General features: G+C 42.6%; 2 protein-coding genes across 2 annotated transcripts; both read left to right on the top strand.

Moving 5' to 3' along the window:
• The first annotated feature begins 432 nt into the window (after nt 1–432).
• LOC140703667 (vomeronasal type-2 receptor 26-like) lies at nt 433–2,388 on the top strand. Its single transcript, XM_078386845.1, has 2 exons — nt 433–714; nt 1,441–2,388. The coding sequence occupies exons 1-2, from the start codon at nt 433–435 to the stop codon at nt 2,386–2,388; spliced, it is 1,230 nt and encodes a 409-aa protein (XP_078242971.1).
• A 790-nt stretch (nt 2,389–3,178) lies between these two features.
• On the top strand, nt 3,179–14,796 carry LOC110071221 (vomeronasal type-2 receptor 26-like). The gene is made up of 2 exons (XM_078386844.1): nt 3,179–3,350; nt 5,801–14,796. The coding sequence occupies exons 1-2, from the start codon at nt 3,179–3,181 to the stop codon at nt 6,709–6,711; spliced, it is 1,083 nt and encodes a 360-aa protein (XP_078242970.1). The 3' UTR covers nt 6,712–14,796.
• Nucleotides 14,797–23,160: the final 8,364 nt, after the last annotated feature.

Below are 23,160 nucleotides of genomic sequence, written 5' to 3'. Positions count from 1 at the left end.
CCTGCTTCCTTCCTTCCTGCATTTTCTTCCCTAAGTGGGTCCGAATCTTATCTCAAGGAGATCTCCCTCCCGTGCACGAAAGGTAGTTGGAACCCATTTTTAGGCTTTTGTATGCAATTCTGAATTAGTGTGAGGGTCAGACTTAGTGTGCAATAAAAGAAAGTGGCCTTCGTATCTTTTGGTTCTTAGAATACATACAGTATTTGAATAGATGCTACAAGTGGGGTGCCAAGGTCAGGACTTCCCAAGAAGTTTTATTATTTGCTTCTACCTCACTCACAGAAAGAGTACTGATCTTAAAACTTTCTAAGAGCAGAGCTTGGAAATAGTATGTTGGGAATGAGATTCTAACATATTTTTGCACAGAAACTTGGGTGTCCTTAATTTTGACTTCTGCCTAATGAGCCCCCATTTTGTAACAGTCTAGAAGGCATGTCATTCGACAACATCCTTCCCTTCTTGTTTGCTGTTCGTGAGATCAACGAGAAGCTAAACCTTTTACCCAATATCACTCTGGGCTACAACATCTACGAGAATCATTTCAGTGCAAGGACGACTTCTGAGGCTTTGGTGGACCTGCTGTCTGTGGGGCAGCAGCATGTTCCAAACTACCTCTGTGGGAGGCAGAAGGGTTTGTCGGTGGTTATGGAAGGGGCCGACTCAGAAATCTCCACCCAGATTTCAACAATATTGGACATCTACAAGATCCCACAGGTATGAAAGGGGTGGAGGGTGAGTCTCCTTCTAGTTTTTAAAATCTCTATAGATTGCCACATTTGGGGGCAATGTCAGGGACAGTGAGAGATAGATAATATAAATGTTAAGAGTGTTATTGATGCTGTTGTCTGGATACACATTACTTCTTATTTCTAATTTTGGTGTTGAATCAATAAAGAAGATCCTTGAGTATTCATTTAGTTATTATCAGTTTTGATCCACAGAATCATGCATTTTCATACATCAGCTTTCCTGAGCCAGAAGTGGTAGGCCTCATTTCACCAAACAGCTTAAGAAATAAATAGAAAAGAAGTGCAGGGAGGATTAGGACCTGGGAAACTGGCTTGAGAAAGCCAGGATAGCCATGTTATGTCCAACCTCTAGTGGAAAATGTAGAGGAACAGGGATGAGAAACAGCAACAACAATGGATGGATGTCCTGCATACCAGAAATGTCAGGTAGCCCAGAATGAAATGTAATTCAGATGCTGTAGAGAAAGGAAGGAAGGAGGGAAAGTGAATTTTGACAGAAGCAAGGGCTGGGCTAAATCAGGTAAAACAGTCTGAAATATGTCTCTCTCTTTCTGTGAGGGATGTTATCTTCCAAAATGTTTTTAAATGGAGGAAGGTGCATTCTTCTACTGTAGCCACAGTTAGGAACTGAGCTAAAATCATTTTAGATCATCTGAAGAATCTGAGCTTTGTTCTTTTTCTTCCTCATTAGGTCAGTTATCGTTTCATCAGTCAAATGCCAGAGAAGAAACACCAATACCCTTTTTTCTATCGAGCAGTCCCAAATCAGGAGCCTCCTTACCTGGGGATTGTCAAACTGCTCCTGCACTTCAGGTGGACTTGGATCGGCCTCCTGGCTCCAGAAAATGAAAGCGGAGAAAGATTTATGGGCACTTTCTCAGCTGTGATCACAAAGAACAGCATATGTATTGCTTTCTCAAACAAAATGCCCATAGGAATTTCCTTCACAAGAACATATTATACATTGGTTCCCAATCTTAGCAGTACTAAAGTTAATGTTGTTGTCTGTCAAATAGACTCTCAGACCATGCTCATTCTTGCAGTGATAATTCAAACAAGTGGAGTGACAGTGGGCAAAGTGTGGATTTCAACAGCTTTGCAGGATCTTACCGTGAGATTGTTGTTCAAAATGTTTGATCTCCAGTTCACCCATGTTTACTTGTCCTTCTTGATCCAGACCAACAAAGGGACACAATATAATGATTTTGAGAAGATTCTCTTTAATAATGACCAGTTAAGCAGGACAGCATTTCGTTGTTTCTCTCCAAGAGATACGTTGTCTGTGAAAGTTTGGAAGAGGTGCATTGAGAAAGAGAAGAGGGAGAATCTGCCCCAGGATGTGATCGAGAGGATCCTGTCTCAGGACAGCTACAGCATTTACAATGCCATCCAGGTTGTGACACAGTCTTTGCATGCAGCACACCTTTCCCGATCAGATTGGAGGAAGACAATGGGTGGGGATAGCCTGGCAGCTCAAAGGATCCAGCCATGGCAGGTACTCCGTTTTGTTCACAGAAGGTTCCAGGGAAAACTGTTATTAATTGCTGAAATCAAGATCTGTGAGGGTCCGGTGGCGGTGGGAGCAGATTTTCTGTGTGGGATCTGTTGTCCCAATGAACTATTCTCCACTTTCCAGTGATCAGTCAGGGTGGTGAAATGGGCCTTTGTTAAAATGAGAATTCTCTTGATGTCCAGTTCACTTATCTGCTTCTCAGCTGCACAGACAAGTCCGGACTTTATACGATAGTGTTCAGTCTCCACAGAATTTATGTCTTGGCTGCCCAGTTGTGGGAAGGATTTAGGCCTTCATAGCCTGTATCAGCCTCTTTTAAATGAGAACAGGCTCAGATATGCAGCCATTCTGGTTTGATTTCCTAATCCCCACCCCCGATTTTAATAGAGTCAATGGTGAGGATTTCAGTTTTCTTCTTGTATGCCATGATGTTGGTTTGACTTTAACAGATTCTCCATGAATGAGTGACCAATACGTTCTGTTCTGCACAGCCCAGCTCAGCTCTCTCAAACTCAAGACAGTGGGCTTTTTAATTGGGTAAATTCATCTCCTACAGTATTTGCATTTTCCCTTTTCCTGTTGCCGTAAACTTATCCCAGTAGTCTTTCATTGTGGCTTTTCTTCTCGTGATGTGCTCAAAATACTATTGACTCAGTTTAGCCACTTTTCCTAATAGACTTCCAGTTCTTCATGATCTAGTTATATTATTTTAAAAACCCTACTAATTATTCCAAGCTCCAAGACTTCCAGGCTAACAAGAACTGATGCATTTGACTCCCTGAAATCACTATAGTTTTCAGGTGAACCATATGGTGAGGGCCAAGTTGTCTAACAGGATTTCCTGATTGTCTAATGAGCTTGCTTGTACTTTTAGCTTCACCCTTTCCTTAAAAATGTCCAGTATTACAATATTGCCATGAATGGAGTTTATCTGGATGAGAATGGGGAGCTGGCAGCCGACTTCCATATCGTGAACTGGTTAATGCTTCCCAACAATTCGACCGCTGGAGTAGAAGTTGGGCGTATAGAGAGACGGGACTCCCCTGAGATCAAGGTGACCGTTGATGAAAATGCCATTGGATGGTCCAGTTGGTTTAACCAGGTGGGAGAAACCACTTGTTTCTCTTCAATCCCTTGATTTCCCCATGATGTTTTAAAATCCCATCACATTTTTTCCTTATGATCTTGCTACAGTATTTTGGATTTCAAAAGTGTTTTCCTGTACCAAAAGGACTGTTCTCTTGCTCATGTTCTGCACCTTGTATTAAGATTAATTGCAAGATTATAGTAAATCATGTCCTGTACATGGGGATCATCCACAAACAGGAGACAGAGGAGCCATATGAGGTATTGGAGAATTGTGGAAGGACGGCAGGTCTGCTGTGGGGATTGTTTGGTTTTCTGAAGGGAGGCAGGCCAAATGGAGCCCCTTGAGGTGCAGATGCCATGCAGATGCAAAGATCATGCCAAATGCATCCTGGACCTCAACATGACCTGAAGCGACCCTACTTAGCCTGGTCCAGCCTGGTCTCCAGACTATCCTGAATAAAAAAAAGCAATGGTGCTAAGTGTGTCACTTGTTAATAAAACCCTGCATGCAATTGAAGGTCTCCCCTTAAGATCTCAACTCTTCCAGAAATAATTTCCACTAATGCAGAAATGATTAACTAGCATGTTTCTCTCAACGCTGCTTCTCCTGATGCCCAGACGATGCCCTTTTCTAGATGCACCAAAAGTTGCCATCCAGGACATGTCAAGCTGGTGAAGGAGGGAGAGCCCGCCTGCTGCTATGGCTGTGCCCCGTGTGCAGGAGGAACCATCTCCACTCAGGAAGGTGGGTGACTCCAGGGCGAAAGAGGTGATCAGGAGGAGCATAATTAAGCAGAACTCACCTGTACTCTCTGCTTTTCACTGTAAATCCCACATCTGTTGTTTTCTGAAGAACTTAAAAGGAGGGTTACCAAAAAGGAAGTCAGCATCCTATGCCTTTTGGCCCCAGTAGGATGTGTAGGGCCAGGTTTCTTGAGTCTGTGGTAGAAAATCACAACTTCACTGTGTGTGAGGTAATCTTCAACCCACCGGTGGGGGAAAAAACAGAGGACTAAGGCAAGGGTCCACTCACACACTGTACAAAGTTCTTCAGAAGCATCTGAGATAGTTCCTCTATGTTACAGTAATACAGGTGGTGTTTGAGACAGACCTCTGTTTTTGTAAGAGAATTCAACCTTATCGGTACATTTGGATGAGCTAAAGTAAGCAGTTTGAGTGGGGAAGGTAGAGTTCAAATCTGGTTAGATGTTATTAAAGATGCATACCATACCTCTGGGAGGATAAAAAGGAAAACACTCAGGTATGCTGTACAGAGCCCCGGAAATGAATACCAGAATACAGATCTAAAATCAAGAGGATTAATAATTCCAACTCCTGCTTTATGCAGGTATTCAATTCAAATTAAACCTGACAGATGGTTGTCTAATTTTCCCTTCAGTCCTCCAGTACCTCATGGGAGTTGGAGACTCTACTTCTGTTAATGAGGCCTAAAATATCATTGGCCTTTCTTGCAGCCACATCACACTGTTGGCTCATATTCTGCTTTTGATAGGTAACAAAGATTCTTCTGAGTTGTGATATACCTGAGCCAGCTGTCCCTCTCCTGTAACTGTTCATGTCTTTTTCCTCCTCTAGCAGTAGAACTTTACACTTATCCTTATAAAATTTCATTCTGTTGTTTTCAGCCCATTGCTCAAACCTGTCAAGGATCTTTTGAATTTTGTTCCTGCCTTCTGAGGTATCAGCTCTTCCATCCAATGTTGTGTCATCATGCATTTCCTGCACCCCTCATCCAAGTCATTAGTGGTGGGTGCAGGATTGAGCCTTGTGGTACCCCAGTTGTGCCACTGCCTAGCACTAGCTGAAATTAGAAGGAACATTTCTTCCCAGACACTGAACATAAGGGGATGTTTACTGGAGCAGATCAGTGGATCACCTGGTCCAGCACCCTGTTTCTCACAGTAGCTACCCAGATACCATGAGCAGGAAGGCAGAGCCCGTTGCTGTCATTGTCCTCAGCAGCTGGAGTTGCTTTTCATATTGCTGGATGGATGTATATAGCCATTATGATGGAAAAGCACTAATAGAAAAACCCTCACTTCCCATCCCTACAACGTTCTATTCATTTGTGTAGTTTGTTGTATCTGGAATATTATTGATCTGAGGCAGAATGTTGTGCTGCTGCTGAAACTGCTGTTTTTCCTGTTCTTTACCTGGCTGTGCCCCCTTCCACATCCTATCCTCCCTATGTTTTTCAGCCATTCATATGCTCAGTCTCACACAAATCCCCTTTTATGCTGACTTCCCTTTAATGCTGGACTGCATTTCCCATGAACCTTTATCTCTCTACTATGGAGGGCAGCTACAATCCATCAACACTGAGAGGCTATATATTCCCCAGTCCCTTTTAATAAATGCAAAAGACCAGTGATGATAACTGATGTAAGACGGATTATATGAATGCTGAAGCTGTTGTAATTCGTTCTAGATGCAGAAGACTGCGACAAATGTCCAGATGATCAATTTTCAAATGAGGACCGAGATCAATGCATTGACAAAACTATCAGCTTCCTCTCTTATGAAGAACCTTTGGGGATCTCCCTTACTTTCTTGGCCCTGCTCTCATCTCTAAATACACTCTTGGTGTTAGGAATATTCGTGAAACACAGAGAAACGCCCATCGTCAAAGCCAACAACAGGCACCTCACCTATGTCCTCCTCGGCTCCCTCCTCCTTTGCTTTTTGTCTTCCTTTCTATTCATTGGCCGACCCCAGAGAGTGACCTGCCTTCTCCGACAAACTGCCTTCAGCGTCATCTTCTCGGTTGCTGTCTCTTCCCTGTTTGCAAAAACCGTCATGGTAGTGGTAGCCTTTATGGCCACTAAGCCAGGGAACACGATGAGGAAATGGCTGGGGAAGACTCTGGCCAACTCCATTGTCCTTTCTTCTTCCAGTGTACAAGTGGGCATCTGCAGTGTTTGGCTGGGCATCTCCCCTCCATTCCCAGACTCTGACATGCATTCCCAACCTGGGCTTATCATACTGCAGTGCAACGAGGGCTCCGTTGTGATGTTTTATAGTGCCCTTGGCTATATGGGCTTTCTGGCTGCCACCTGTTTCACCCTGGCTTTCCTAGCCAGGAAGCTCCCTGGGGCCTTCAATGAAGCCAAGCTGATTACCTTCAGCATGTTGGTCTTCTGCAGTGTTTGGGTGTCCTTTGTGCCCACCTACCTGAGCACCAAAGGGAAGTATATGGTGGCCGTGCAGATCTTCTCCATCCTATCCTCCAGTCTGGGGTTACTGGGCTGCATCTTTGTCCCCAAATGCTACATTATTGTGTTTAGACCTGACCTGAATGCCAAGGAGCATTTGATGTTAAAAATCCAGGATGATAACTGATCCTTCATTTTAGGGGGGGAAACTGTCACTTCTATGTCTTCTGTACTTACGATGAACTAGCGTATTTCCTTAATCAACATATTATCTAACCACATTCACTGAGGGAACAAGTAGAAGGGAAGAGAAAATGGTATTCTATCCCCTAGTAGAGGAAAATTCAACAAAATGACTTATTTGAAAGTTTGAGCAGTGTCAGTGGGCATTTCCTTCTCTATGGTGAGTGAGCCAATTGGTCACACAGGTGGGTAGTGTGGATAGAACAGGTTTCAGTGAGTCCCCTAGCAATCATAAGTAATGCATGGTGCTTCTGATCTCCCAGTGCTGCGGATCATGTGATTACAGTGTTTGGGCGGGAAGATGCACTGGGGCCGTGCCCGGACAACCAGTCAACAATGAGGAGGAGGTTTATTGCTCTGTATGGAAGTGAGAGCTGGACCATAAAGAAAGCAGACCGCCGAAGAATTGATGCCTTTGAATTGTGGTGCTGGAGGAGGCTCTTGAGAATCCCCTGGACTGCAAGGAGAACAAACCTATCAATTCTAAAGGAAATCAACCCTGAGTGCTCACTGGAAGGACAGATCCTGAAGCTGAGGCTCCAGTATTTTGGCCATCTCATGAGAAGAGAAGACTCCTTGGAAAAAACCTTGATGTTAGGAAAGTGTGACGGCAAGAGGAGAAGGGGACGACTGAGGATGAGATGGCTGGACAGTGTCTGCGAAGTAACCAACATGAAATTGACAGAACTCCGGGAGGCAGTGGAAGATAGGAGGGCCTGGCGTGCTCTGGTCCATGGGGTCACGAAGAGTCGGACACGACTAAACGACTAAACGAAACGAAGGTGCCATTAAACCCAGAACTGTTTTTATTGAGTACGATATCTGATAATATAGATAAGTCAAAGGAATATATAGCTATATATATATTGTTACGGCAGCCAGAATTCTATATGCTAAAAATTGGAAAAGCCCAACAGTACCGAAAGAAGATCTTATTGAAAAGATATGGGAAATAGCAGAAATGGATATTCTATCAGAAGTCATGAAGGACTTATCCCTTGCAAAAGGAATAGAAAGATGGGATCTATTCAACAAGTAGACTGAATCAACAGGCAGTATGTGAATGGCATATATTGAAATAAGAACTTAATCTAGAAGGCAGAAAAGAGTAAACAGAATAACTTAAAATCTTGATATGGCAATAGGTATAGAATGGATGTTAATATGTTATTGTCTCCCCTCTTCCTCATTAATTCCAATCCCATTTTTCCTTTCTGTCACCCTTTATGTTAAAAAAATAAAAAAAATTGGGGGGAAAAACAATGAGGAGGAGTTCCAAGGTGGGCAAATTTGGGTCAGCCGGGTTCTCACTTTCTTCACGACCACGGGGACTTGGGGCTTGGGACTTGCCCATTATCTTGGTTAGGGGTCCATTGAGACCCCTCTGCAGAACCTGATTCTGCACTACCGCAGGACCCCCCTTTCATCAAAGGAATTTAATGATTAGTTAAATAAAGTGTGGCCCATGTTTATTCCACATATTTGTCTCATGTCTTGATTCCGGGGTGGGGGGGGGTAATGTGTTTGGCCACAGTGAAGGCCAGAGTATGGGAAACAAACACAAAGAGTTGAAAATCTTAGCTCAGGAGAGTACATATGACTTCATAGAGATAAATGAAACTTTTTGGGATGACTCCCATGACTGGAACTCAGCAATTGAAGGGTATAAATTGTTCACAAAGGAAAAAATAGAAAGGGAGGTGGAGTAGCAGTACAGTGGTGCCTCGCTAGACGATAATCCGTTCCACTGAAATTGCTCCCTAGCGAAATCATTGTCTAGCGAAAAGCAAATCGTCATCTAGTGAAAATCCATTTGCGAAGCAGGGACCAAACATTATCCAGCAAAATTCCCCCATAGGAATCACTGTTTTGCGAATCGCTATAGCGATCGCAAAAAGTAAATGTCTAGCGAAAAAACTGTCATGCGCGGTAACTGTCTAGCAAGGCACCACTGTATATGTCAAAAACACACATTCCTGCACAGGAGGAAGAGCATTGTTCTCCCATCTGGATTAATATTTGGGCAAAAAATAAATGGAACATAGTGGTTGGAGTATACTACCGACTGCTCAATGAAGAAGATGTGGATAAAACCTTTGAAAAACAAATTGTAAGAATTTCAAAGAAACACAATGCAGTAGTAATGGGAGATTTCAATGATCCTGGTATCTCTTGGGAGGCAAATTCTGCCAAACATGGCCCTTCTAAGAAATTCCTGATTTGTGTAGCTGATAATTTTCTATTATAAAAAGGGGGGAAAGAAACTAGAAGAGTAGTTATCCTGGACTTGATTCTAACCAACAGAGGTGACTTTGTGGAAGAAGTGTCAGCAAGAGGGACTCTTGGGGAAAGTGACCATTTGAGTTCTTAATTACAAAGGACACAAAAGCAGAGTGTAGCTACATGTCTACTCTGAACTTTAGGAAAGCAAGTTTTTAAAAACTCAGAACACTGCTAGATAAGGTCTCATGGCAGGAGAGCCTAACCACCTTATCTATCTCCTGAGAAACCTATACGTGGGACAGGAAGCAACAGTTAGAACTGAATATGGAACAACTGATTGGTTCAAAATTGGGAAAGGAATACGGCAAGGCTGTATATTGTCTCCCTGCTTATTTAACTTAAATGCAGAATACATCATGCGAAAGGCTGGACTGGAGGAATCCCAAGCCGGAATTAAGATTGCTGGAAGAAATATCAACAACCTCTGATATGCAGATGATATCACTCTGATGGCAGAAAGTGAGGAGGAATTAAAGAAGCTCGTAATGAGGGTGAAAGAGGAGAGTGCAAAAAAAAAAAACCGCTCTGAAACTCAACATCAAAAAAAAACTAAGATCATGGCCACTGGTCCCATCACCTCCTGGGAAACAGAAGGGGAAGATATGGAGGCAGTCACAGATTTTACTTTCTTGGACTCCATGATCACTGCAGATGAAGACAGCAGCCACGAAATTAAAAGACGCTTGCTTCTTGGGAGGAAAGCGATGACAAACCTTGAGAACATATTAAAAAGCAGAGACATCACTTTGCCAACAAAAGTCCGCATAGTCAAAGCTATGGTTTTCCATGTAGTGATGTATGGAAGTGAGAACTGGACCATAAAGAAAGCTGACCACCAAAGAATTGATGCCTTTGAATTGTGGTGCTGGAGGAGGCTCTTGAGAGTCCTCTGGACTGCAGGGAGAACAAACATATCCATTCTAAAGGAAATCAACCCTGAGTGCTCACTGGAAGGACAGATCCTGAAACTGAGGCTCCAATACTTTGGCCATCTCATGAGAATAGAGGACTCCTTGGAAAAGACCTTGATGTTGGGAAAGTGTGAAGGCAAGAGGAGAAGGGGACGACAGAGGATGAGATGGTTGGACAGTGTCTGTGAAGCAACCAACATGAATTTGACCCAACTCGGGGAGGCAGTGGAAGACCTGGCGTGCTCTGGTCCATGGAGTCACGAAGAGTCGGACACAACTAAACGACTAAACAATGATGAGGTGGGAGGTGCCAAATATCGAGGTCCCAAACTGCTGACAACCTACCCTATATGGTTGAAGGCACCAATCTTTTTTTATTCGGATACACAACAAATTGCTGCAGGTGATATACTGGCACCAGCCAAACCGGCGCCGGGTTGACCAGCTTCCTAAATTCCTGGAACTCTATACTCATGGCCAGGTACCCTTTTCATGTCTTGGTGCCAGGGCCAAGCCTATTGCTCTTTCTGCATCTTCACACCAATTTGCCAAAACTCTGGGGGCTAAGTCTATGGGAAGCCGTTGGCTCCAGGTCTAGCTCCCTGAACCACTCAATCTGTTCGCGCAAGAATGCATCAGCTAGTCTATTGTCTATGCCTGGTATATGCTGGGCCTGCACTAATATGTTAAACTACAAGGCCCATAGCGTGAATGCTCTAACTAATGTCTTTACTCATTCAGATTGCGACGTCAGGTAGTTTATGATATAAAGAACTGCCTGATTGTCACACCAAAATTGCACCACGGAGTTTCACCACTCCTCCGCCCATAGCCATAGCAAACCAACCATTGTGAAAAATTCTAGAAATGTCAAATCCCTGGTAATGCCAGACCTATGCCATTCTTCTGGCCATGTGCTGACTCACCGTCTACCTCTAAAATAGATTCCAAACCCCTAAGATCCAGCAGCGTCTGATTGTACCTGAAAGTCTGCCTTCAGTCCTTTGTCACCTCTCCAAAATGATATCCCATTGAACTCTGATAGAAATTGACTCCGAACTCGGAGGTCCTCCTTCATACAACATATACACCTAGTCCTGTGTAAAGGGTGTTGCAGACCCTTCATTGCGTTGCAAAGCCAGTGCTAAAATGCACGCCCGGGCACCACAACTCTGCAAGTGAAATTAAAGAGGCCCACAATCTCCTGGAGCGCTCACAGAGAAAACTTTTTCCTTTCCAAAAGTGCAATTATCCTAATCTTAAGGTCAGCTTTTCCCTTTGCAACAGTGCAATTATCCTAATCAGCTAATTTGTTATCTGGCTGCCTCAATATCTGCTGAACAGTATTGTCAGCAAACACGGGTCCAAAAACACGTGTAAGCCTGGACAGAGAGCAATCAGGAGTTTGCACATGCTAAAATGGGCTGAGTGAGTCCAAACTCAGCTAGCCAAGATACAACACTCCTTCTCACAGGTCTGCCCACATAAGAACACCCTGGTACTCTCAGATATTATTATGAAAAGGTCAAGTGGGCTTTGTAGTCCTTAGACTTAACTTGCACCACTGACAGGACTCTAAGTAAGCTAGGCCGAGGCAGCACTCTCAGATGACCCTATGACAAGTGTACTGTTCAGAAAACCAAATGAGTTTTATAATCTTTATTTTATTAAAGATAAAGCATGTTACTAAGTATCAAAGCCAGATTAAACCAAAGCAAATAAACTAGCATTGTGCTGGTTAGTTACCAAGATGTAGTGAGGCAAAGAAAACATGAAAAATAGAAAAGTGTTCAAAAACCTTACAAAAACACAAAAAGCCATTAAAAAGAATAAAAACAGTTCCAGTCCAGTAATTCATTAGTAAAAACAAAATAATCCAAGTAGGTTATAAAAAGGCTATAGTCCTCAGTGATCCTGTAGAACAAGAATCCTGTACTAAAAAGAAAAATTCAGTAAAAGTCCCATTATCCTTAGAAAAGTCAAATCCAGTAAATGTACCATAGTCCTTACAAAATTACAAGAGCATAGTCCATATGGAGTATTCCAAGAAAAGAAGTCCATAAAGAATATTCCATATAACAGTCCATAGAAAATAGTCCATGCATAGTCCTTAGGGAAAAATCCCATAAGTTCAAGGATAATCCAGTATAGTAAAGGTTAGTCCCATGTGTCACGAATGACTGAAGGATCGGTCTTGAAAGACAATGTCCATAGGCAAAAAGTTCCTTTTTCAAGAGTAACTGGCAAGGGCTTATCGCACCTTCCCACGATGTCATCCAATCAGAGTTCGTTACTAGGCAAACAGTCCTGTTGCACCACATGACTTCTTTCCCATACACAGCAGATGTTATTTGGGTTTTCTGTGGTTTCGCATAAAGTCACAACAATTCCCATCTAATAACACCGAGTCCGTTTCTCAGGCTGTCAGAATAACATTCTCTCTGCTCGCCTAGTAAATAACTTGTCAGCATAGTAAAGATCCTTTATGCAAAGAAACAAGATGGAACCTCTCTGGCTCATTTCTTAATTACAAAACCCATATGCCTTAAAAGATTTTAACTCAAAAACCCATCTCATCACAAGTATCTAGTTGAATACCTAGAAAAGTAAGGGATGTGGCTGGTCCCTCTGTTTTTACCTCTGCCAGGGGTAAGCCTAGCTCCTGTGCAATTGATTGAAAAGTGCTTACAATGAATCTACATTTTCCTGTATTCCTTTCTCCACAAAAAAGGTAATCATCTAAATAATGAGCCGTAGACATACAGCCCACCCTGCTCCTAAGTTTCTACTCAATAAACGAGCTGAAATGCTCAAGTGCAGTGCATGAAACCGAACAGCCCATAGGAAAAGCTCTGTCAATGTAAAAGAGTCCCTGAAAATGAATTCTGAACAGGTCAAAATCCTGTGGATGAACTGGCAAAATCCAGAAAGTTGATTTTATATCAAATTTCACCAGCTCCACCCCCACACCGCTCTTTTGTACCATGTGAACTGCCTCATCAAAGGAGGGGTAGCGCACGATACAAAGCTCCTAAGGGATGGCATTGTTTACTGACACTCCTTCTGGGAAGGAGAAGAGCTGTATTAGCCTAAACTCGCCTTGGACCTTTTTTGGCATTATTCCATAGGTCAGGGAACAGGGGTAAATTACCCCAAATTGGGTACAAGTGAAAATGCTGGGGGTAATGAGCAGACTGCTACCCCGCTCCCTCCCACCCCCACCATCTGCAGCCAAACATCAAATTGTAAGCCACCTCTCCCTGTTACTTCCTGGTTGCAGCAGGCACTTGTAAATCCTCCATTGGTTTAGACATCGGAGATAAGCTCCTTGATTGGTTGCAGCTGTGGATTAGCCCCAGGCAATCAATCAATCAATCCGGGGCTTCTGAATGACTGCTTCCTCCAGAAATGACTGCAAACAAGCAGGAGGGAGGAAAGGATCAAGGAGCAAGCAAGGGAAAGGAGGGAAGAAAGGTGCGAGAGACCAAGGACTTCATCAAGCTTATTTAAATATACAAAATGGAGGGAGAAAATGGAGGGAGGGTGGGTGGATGGATGGGTGTGTGTGTGTGTGTGTGTGTGTGTGTGTGTGTGTGTGTGTGAGAGAGAGAGAGAGAGAGAGAGAGTGAGAGAGACTGACTCAAAACTGTGAAAATGAACAGTCAAGCAAAAGAGAAACTTTGAATTAAGGCGGGGGGAAAGGGTGGCTTTTTCCCCCCAAAATTGTTATTTTTTTTACATAAGGGGTGACAGAAGGGAAAAAGGGACTTGGGATTTATGAGAAAGAGGAGAGACAATAACATACTAACAACCATTCTATACTTATTGCCATATCAAAGTTTTAAGTTATACTGTTTACTCTTTTCTGCCTTCTAGATTAAGTTCTCATTTCAATGTATGCTATTTACATGTTGCCTGTTAATTTAGTCCATTTGTTGAATAGGTCCCATCTTTCTGTTGCCTTTTGTAGGGGATAGGCCTTCATGACTTCTGATAAAATGTCCATTTCTGCTATTTCCCATATTTTTTCAATAAGATCTTCTTGTTTCGATATCGTCGAAATTTTCCAATTTTTAGCATATAGAATTCTAGCTGCCGTAAAAATATACACAACTATATATTCTTTTGACTTATCCATATTATCAGGTATCATACTCAATAAAAACAATTCTGGGGTTAATGGCACATTACAGGGCAATATTTGTTGTAACATAGCATGTACTCTTTTCCAGTATTTTTTCGCTATTCCACATGACCACCACATATGATAATAACTTCCCACTTGTGTTTCACATTTCCAACACTTATTTGATACATCTGTATACATCTTTGACAGTTTTTCTGGGGTCATTTTGTATATGTTCTCTTTAAGATTAACCGATCTTGTAAATTTTGTTACTTTGCCATATTTTCAGCCATTGATCAATATCAATATTATGCCCTATGTTTTGTGCCCACTTTATCATACATTCCTTAACCATTTCATCCTGAATTTTGATTTCCAACATATAGTTATACATTTTCTTAACAGTTTGTTCTTTTGACCCCAACAGCAGCTTATCAAAAGTCGTTTACTCTGAATAAAAAACCCTTTATTTTATATTTTATATATCTAGATTCTAACTGTGCTCTAGGCCACCAGTCTATATGAATATTCTGTGACTCTAGTTCCTCCTTAGACCTTAGTTCCCCATCCTTTTTTAATAAATCAATACACACTAATCATCCCATCTCACAGCCATAAATACTCCACGCCCTAGCCAAACTACACCAGAGCACAGTTTGCTGTCCTCTGAAGATGCCGGCCACAGAGACTGGCGAAACGTTAGGAAAAACCACCTTCAGAACACGGCCAAGAAGCCCGAAAAACCCACAACAACCAAATCTTGATATCTTAAAAGGTTTGCTTTTGTCATGAGTCTAGGTTGTGTAAAGGCCTCTATCGGTGACACCCATGCAGGTATTTTGTAATAAATTTGTTGTATAATCTTTCTCCACATTCCCATAACGCTCTTCTTATCATGTGTGAGTTAAAAAAAATTTGTTCTTTATCCTTTTTATACCATAGATAAGCATGCCATCCTAATTGCAAATCATGTCCTTCCAAGTTGAGTAATCTATCATTTTCTAGAATTATCCACTCTCTTATCCAATCTAGGATACAAGCTCTATAGTACAGAACCCAGTCCAGAAGACCAAAGCCACCCCTCTGTTTAGCATCTTGCATTGCCTTAATTTTGATTCTTGGTTTTTTGCCTTGCCATATGAATCTCATGATTATCTTGTTAAGTTCTTTTTAAAAGGACTGTTTTAGTATGATAGGAATTGATTGAAATAAAAATAAAATTTTGGAAAGGGTGGCTTTTTAAGGTGCTGTCTAGGTTTATCATTGCTTTCCTTCCAAGAAGCAGGAATCTTTGAATCTCGTGGGTGCTGTCACCCTCTGCAATGATCATGGAGCCTAAGAAAGTAAAATCTGTCACTGCCTCCATGTCTTCCCCTTCTATTTGCCAGGAGGTGATGGGACCAGTGGCCATGATCTTAGTTTTTTTGATGTTGAGCTTCAGACCATTTTTTGCACTCTCCTCTTTCACCCTCATTAAGAGGTTCTTTAAGTCCTCCTCACTTTCTGCCATGCTTTTGTGTAGTCAATGAAGCAGAAGTAGATGTTTTTCTGGAACTCTCTGGCTTTCTCCATAATCCAACACATGTTAGCAATTTGGTCTCTAGTTCCTCTGCCCCTTCGAAATCCAGTTTGTACTTGTGGGAGTTCTCAGTCCACAGACTGCTGAAGCCTGCCTTGTAGGATTTTGAGCATAACCTTGCTGTGTGTGTGTTTAGTCGTTTAGTCGTGTCCGACTCTTCGTGACCCCATGGACCAGAGCACGCCAGGCCCTCCTGTCTTCTACTGCCTCCCGGAGTTGTGTCAGGTTCATGTTGGTTGCTTCGCAGACACTGTCCAGCCATCTCATCCTTGGTCGTCCCCTTCTCCTCTTGCCATCACACCTTCCTAACATCAAGGTTTTTTCCAAGGACTCTTTTCTTCTCATGAGATGGCCAAAGTACTGGAGCCTCGGCTTCAGGATCTGTCCTTCAAGTGAGCATTCAGGGTTGATTTCCTTTAGAACTGATAGGTTTGTTCTCCTTGCAGTCCAGGGGATTCGCAAGAGCCTCCTCCAGCACCACAATTCAAAGGCATCGATTCTTCGGCGGTCTGCTTTCTTTATGGTCCAGCTCTCACTTCCATACATCACGACAGGAAAAACCATAGCTTTGACTATTCGGACTTTTGTTGGCAAGGTGATGTCTCTGCTTTTCAAGATGCTGTCAAGATTTGTCATCGCTTTCCTCCCAAGAAGAAGGCGCCTTTTAATTTCAGGGCAGCTGTCTCCATCTGAAGTAATCATGGAGCCCAGGAAGATAAAATTTGACACTGCCTCCATATCTTCCCCTTCTATTTCCCAGGAGGTGATGGGACCAGTGGCCATGATCTTAGTTTTTTTGATGTTGAGTTTCAGACCGTTTTTTGCACTCTCCTCTTTCACTCTCATCACAAGGTTCTTTAATTCCTCCTCACTTTCTGCCATCAGAGTGGTATCATCTGCATATCGGAGGTTGTTGATATTTCTTCCGGCAATCTTAATTCCGGCTTGGGTTTCTTCCAGTCCAGCCTTCCGCATGATGTATTCTGCATATAAGTTAAATAAGCTGGGGGACAATATACAGCCTTGCCGTACTCCTTTCCCAATTTTGAACCACTCAGTTGTTCCATGACCAGTTCTAACTGTTGCTTCCTGTCCCACATATAGGTTTCTCAGGAGACAGATAAAGTGGTCAGGCACTCCCATTTCTTTAAGAACTTGCCATAGTTTGCTGTGGTCCACACAGTCAAAGGCTTTCGCATAGTCAATGAAGCAGAAGTAGATATTTTTCTGGAACTCTCTGGCTTTCTCCATAATCCAGCGCAAGTTAGCAATTTGGTCTCGAGTTCCTCTGCCTCTTCAGAATCCATAACCTTGCTAGCGTGTGAAATGAGTGCAATTGTGCGGTAGTTGGAGCATTCTTTGGCACTTCCCTTCTTTGGGATTGGGATGTAGACTGATCTTTTCCAATCCTCTGGCCACTGCTGAGTTTTCCATTGATGATGATTTAAAAAAACACTGGTCCTTTGATATTGGGCTGTGGCAGCATGGTGTGTGACATGACCTTTAGCCTGGTTTGTTCCTTTTTGCACACCACACATAGAATGATTAAAGTGGTAGGGAAAGCCCCCCACCCTTCTGCGTTGGCTGTCTCTAGCAAGCATGAAATTGCTAGCACTACTCTGGCAGCCACTTATGATGATTAAATCCTCTGCGAGCTAGCAAAAATTTAATGCAACTTGCTAGGCGCATTGGACACCTTACAACTCCCTATACCACACCATGGCTGAAGTACAACGTGTTCCAGCAAAAATAGTGCACATCTTTATCAAATTTGGTGCATCCTGCTAGTTCGGTACACAGCCTGTGTAGATTCAATAATATTTTTAATTCAAATAATGCATGATTTCCTTCCTTTCAAATCAAGGGGGTAATGTCAGCGTATATAAATTTTTGGGGGGTAAAAGGTAAAAAAGTTCCCTGACCCCTGCATTACTCCCAATGGTGAAATCCTCAGTGTCTCCAAGGTAGCCATTTCAAAGGGTCTCAGCATTCTCCCTTCTTTAACTTCCTTCTCAGTCTTCGCCTGGATGACATCTTCCATTCCGTACACCGGTTTGAGGTTTTGCGCAAAAAAACACCTTGCGCTCGTCAACTGCCGGAATCCTAAAGCCATGTTTGAAGCCCTCCAGTGGTAACTAGCATCCTCTCAGTGGGGATACTCCCTCAGCCATTCTTCCAGAACTGTAACCTTAATTGGGCCGGGTCAATAAACCACCTCCTGGGCCCTTATTCTGACACTCGGCCCCTGCTTGTCCAACTCACCTGACGAACTTGTCGCTAGGCTTGATTCGTCCCTTTCATGAAGCTGTTCAGGGCTGGCCGCTTGTCCCTCGTCCTGGGTGTCACATCAGGCTGCTGCTCCACCTCAAGAACAAGAAATCTAGCCATTAGATCATCAGCTATGGCTTTAAGTTTAGCCCTACGATGGCCCTTAGAATCCTTTACTGGTCTATGTGGCTGAGTCTCACAGGACGGTGGAGCCTGTCTCGCCGGACTCTCGGCCTCCAGTGCAGAATTTTTTTCCTGCAGTTGCTGCCAAATTGGTCAGGATTCCTTGTCAGATGAAGACTGAGGCGGAGACACCTGGGGAACTGGCCTTTTCTCGACCGGCTGCTTTCCATTTTTATTGCCCTGACCCTTACGCAAGGCCATTATGTATCTAGCTATAAGACCAGTCGAGGGATCCTGTGTGTTCCAGTGGCTACTCTCCGAATTCAACTGATATCACTCGCTACTTGGCTAGAAGTAGGTAATCACCCTATAAATCCCGTTATGAAGCAAAAGCACTCCTGTCCTGGTATTAATAAGCTTTTTTAAAAAATTCAATTCATGTATTAGTAACTGCAGTAATTAAATGATACTTCTTTGATCAATTAAACAGTATAACAAAGAACTTTTTAGTCTTCAATTAATTTCCTCTAATCAACTTATCAAGCTGAATTAATATTATTAAATGTATAAATTCCTTAATGAATTCTTAATGCAACACTTCTTACTTCAACTATCAAATTATGCTCTTATGTAATTTAAGACAAGCTAACAATCTATCTTCACTGGAAGGACAGATCCTGAAGCTGAGGCTCCAATACTTTGGCCATCTCATGAGAAGAGACGACTCCTTGGAAAAGACCCTGATGTTGGGAAAGTGTGAAGGTAGGAGGAGAAGGGGACGACAGAGGACGAGGTGGATGGACAGTGTCTTCGAAGCAACCAACATGAATTTGTCACAACTCCAGGAGGCAGTGGAAGATAGGAGGGCCTGGCGTGCTCTGGTCCATGGGGTCACAACTAAACGACTAAACGACAACGAACAATCCATCAAATAGCCGTTGACTTCCTTACCTAAATTGATGATGAACTCAAACTTATGCAATTAATTGATAATTAATTGCCTTATTCTTGTATGTATCTCTTCCAAGGTAACTGAGAGCCAACTTGGTCCAATTTTTTTAAAAAAATTATTTTTACTTTTTTTTTCGACCTTTGACAGTAATGAGGATAATCTATCTTCTGTGCCTCACTAAACAACTAATATATTATCTATTATATTATATTATATTATTTATTTATTTTGTATTTATTATTTTGTTATTATTATTATCATCATCATCGTCATCTTGCCAGCGCCAACCGTTGGGGAAGGGGAGAGAATGGGGGGGAGAGAATGAAGCCCAGGTGGCCTTGGGACAACCATTCCTGTCTCGCGCGACAAGAGCTGGACTCAAAAAGGTTGCACTGCACCCTAGCTGACGTGAGTCCCACCAGACCCCACCAACCATAAGTCCACAGATCAGTGCCAACGCTGCCCCGGACCTCCGGTTCCTTCTGTTACGGATAGTTCCATTCCCTACTAATGTCGCCCCTTTATTATGATGATGATTATCTATATTTTATTTCATTTTTATTTAGTTTATTTATTTTTATTTTTAATATTCAGGGCTCTGCTCTCACCTTCCTACACTCCAGCTGTGCCACGGCACGAGGTGTGTGAGCTGCACGGTTGCACCCCCTATGTAATTTGTTGTTGTTTAGTCATTAAGTCATGTCCAATTCTTCATGATCCCATGGACCAAAGCATGCCAGGCCCTCATGTCTTCCACCGCCTCCTGGAGTTTCGTCAAAGTCATGTTGGAAGTTTTGGTGACACTGTCCAACCATCTCCTCCTCTGTCGTTCCCTTCTCCTCTTGCCTTCCCACTTTCCCAACATCAGGATCTTTTCCAGGGAGTCTTCTCTTCTCGTGAGATGGCCAAAGTATTGGAGCCTCAGGATCTGTCCTTCCACTGAGCACTCAGGGTTGATTTCCTTCAAAATGGATAGGTTTGTTCTCTTTGCAGTCCAGGGGACTCTCAAGAGTCTCCTCCAGCACCACAAGTCAAAAGCATCAATTCTTTGGCAGTCAGTCTTCATTATGGTCCTGTTCTCACGTCCATACATCGCTACTGGAAAAACAATGTACAGTGGTGTCTTGCAAGACAATTTTAATTCGTTCCGCAAAAATCGTTGTCTTGTGAAAAAATCGTCTTGTGAGGTTCCCTATGCACTGGTCTAAAAAAAAAGTGTCTTCCAAAGCATCGGTCTAAAAAAAAATCTTGCGAAGCATCGGTCTAAAAAAAAGTCTTGCAAAGCACGGTCATAGAAAAAAACACCTTGCGAGGCAACATAGTGATTGCAAAAAACAACCGTCTTGCGGGTTTTTCGGCCCACAAGGCAATCGTCTAGCAAGGCACTGCAGTATGTAATTACCGGATCTCAATACAATAAGTAATTAGAAATTAATTAAAGCAATCTGTAACATTTAACTCAGATTGATTAAATAAATTCCCCAAAAATGTCAAAAATCGATAATGAAACCGCGGGGAGGGGGGAGCCAATGCTACTCCCCAGCCTCCGGAGTGTTGTTGTGTTTAGTCCTTGCCACTGACGCAGCAAAAAACCATTTGAAGCAACGGAGCTCTATCCTTGCTGATGCCAGGAAAGGAAGAGGGTGTGGAGAGGGGGGAACATCTCTTAAATAACGTTCCCCCCTCTCACCCAACTGTTCTCATGAGACCAGGTGTCCTGTGTTATCCAGGGAGGGAGGCAAAGACGAGCCACACTGCTGAAGTTTTAATTGATTATTGGCCCAAGCATTTTGGACTTCCACCCCCAGAATCTTATGGTCAGTGGCCTTCCTGAGGCATGAAAAGATGGAGGCCTACTTTGTCTTCCCTGAAGGACAGCCAAACATGCCAGAACAACTCCTTTTGGGACCCATGAAGTAGCCTGTGCTCTGGAGCTGTCCGTGGGACCAGCTGCGAAGCGAGCTGACCTGGCAGAAGTGATTTTTGAACCCAATAATTATCAAAATCACAGTGATTTATTACACTTCTCTGCAAAGGTCAACAGAAGATATTTTCCTCCTTTGAATCCCAGGTGAGACCCTCAGAGCGACTCAGGAACTTCTTCTGTACAAAGCCTGGAAAAGCTAGTGCATAAAGACCTCCTGGGCCACTGAGCACCTGGGGCTGATGTTGAGGAAAGGTGAGGGTTGTGCCGGAGTGAGCTTTAATTGAAGCTAATCTCCCCTTCAGATGTGAGAGCAGGCATCCGAGATACCCTATTGTATCAGAGAAGAGGCTGGCACTGCAGTCATGCTCCTGCGAGGAGGGTTCGGCTTCTAACAAGTTGTCTCTGAGAACCAAGGAGGAGAGGATGGAAAGAACTTTACTGAGCATCTCCAGCTTGATCCAGTGGTATCTGCTGATGCTGATGCTGCCACCCTGTGCTTTTCATTTGGGGATCAAGAGACAATGCCCCTGGAAGAAGATCAGTGATCGAGGCTTTTTCTTTAATTATTACAGGCCAGGAGATTACCAGATTACTGGGATCATAACTACCACAAATTCGCTATTTCGGCCGTATCTTTTCTACCGTTCTCCCTCCAGCAATATTCTTGTGTAAGTAATGGTGACTGATGCCACATTTTTTTCAACTTTCTCATGGCAAAAAGATTTCTCTCATCTGGTTCTAGAGAATCATGTACTTCCCCTCTCCTGCAGGTTTCCCTTTCCACATGTGGGAAATGCTGGAGGATAGAAGAGGTGACTCTTTTCCCTTTACCCTAGTATTTAGTAGAGGTTTATCTTAACTCTTTCCTAATTTTTAAAGAAAGGACATGTCTGTTGATTAATATCGTTGTTCCAGTGACGCTGCTGGCAATCCCAGGAAAGAGGCTGGAAAATGCAAACCCCATCAGGAGAGCCAGTGCTGTGGACACAGGTGGTCCCAGATCCAGTTTATTTGGTTAGGTTGTTTCTGGTTTTGGGAGTTGCAGCGTTCCTAGGTGTGTTCATTATTGTTATGTGCCATCAAGTAGCCTCACACGTATGGCGACCCCATGAATGAGTGGCCTCCAAAATGTCACATCATTAGCACCTCTGCTTAGCACTCTGAACGTCAAACCTTTAGCATCCTTTATGAAGCCGCACCCTCTCATATTTAGTCTTCCTCTTTCTCTACCGCCTTCAATTTTTCCTAGTATTATTGGCTTTTTCATTATTGTCTTCTCATGACGTGCTCGAAGTAAGACAAACTCAGTTTCTTCATTTTTCCCCCTAGAGACAGTTTGGGCTTGATTTGATCAAGGACTCACAAGTTTTCTTTCTAACCATTCAGGGTATTAGCAAAGCTATCTTTCAGCACTATATTATTATTATTTTAAAAAAATATTCACATCAGTTTTCTTCATCATCCGATCTCAACCTTCTTCAGATTTCTTGGCTGCGGTTTCCAGTTTCTTTGATGAGTGGATGCACTGGTAATAAAAATATTTACAGTTCCAATTTCTGAAAATCAACATTAAAGCCATATGGTTTTTCTGTAGCTCTCATCTTATGTTCTCAATGGTCAACTGCAATTATTTGAGAGCATTTTATTTATTCATTTGCATTATTGTATGTTTCAAATCATTGCTGCTTTCTACCTGAATTTTTGGCATATTTTTAATTATTGAAGTTAATCCCACCACTTTTCAATCCTCCTTCATCTGAATCCAGTCCCATTTTCCATATGAAATGAGCTGAATACAGAATGATATGTAGATAATGAATAAAGATATGTAGATAACAGTAAATGTCACACTTTTCGGATGCTTTTGCTTATGGAAAAATATTCTTTCTCTCCATGTTCTGTCCTAGCATTGGGTCTTGTCCATCAGGACAATCAAGTTATTGATGCACACCTATTTTCTTCTGTTACTTCAAATAGCTTTATGGGTATTCCATCCAGTCCTGGTGATTCCTTTCTTCCAACCACTTTGAGCATGACTTTCACTTTATATTCAGAAATTACAGCTTTTTCAATTTCAAAGAAACCTGTTTGTTTTGAGGATCTTCTATATAAGTCTTCAGTATACTGCTTTCCCCTTCTTTTTATTTTATCCTGTGGAGATATTATGTTCCTCTGTTGATCTTTCAGCAGTCGTAATGTAGGCTTAAATTTCCTTTTGACTTCT

The sequence above is a fragment of the Pogona vitticeps genome, chromosome 2 (assembly GCF_051106095.1).
Source record: "Pogona vitticeps strain Pit_001003342236 chromosome 2, PviZW2.1, whole genome shotgun sequence".
Lineage (NCBI taxonomy): Eukaryota > Metazoa > Chordata > Lepidosauria > Squamata > Agamidae > Pogona > Pogona vitticeps.
The sequence above is the reverse complement of the archived record's forward strand: the minus strand, read 5'-3'. Positions and strand labels throughout refer to the sequence as shown.

Bases quoted from the DNA above. Each gene is read 5' to 3' on its own strand.
- LOC140703667 (XM_078386845.1), top strand. From the start codon at position 433: ATGTCATTCGACAACATCCTTCCCTTCTTGTTTGCTGTTCGTGAGATC. The intron at 715-1,440 runs GTATGAAAGGGG...CTTCCTCATTAG, and splicing joins ACATCTACAAGATCCCACAG to GTCAGTTATCGTTTCATCAG.
- LOC110071221 (XM_078386844.1), top strand. From the start codon at position 3,179: ATGAATGGAGTTTATCTGGATGAGAATGGGGAGCTGGCAGCCGACTTC. The intron at 3,351-5,800 runs GTTGGTTTAACC...AATTCGTTCTAG, and splicing joins AAATGCCATTGGATGGTCCA to ATGCAGAAGACTGCGACAAA.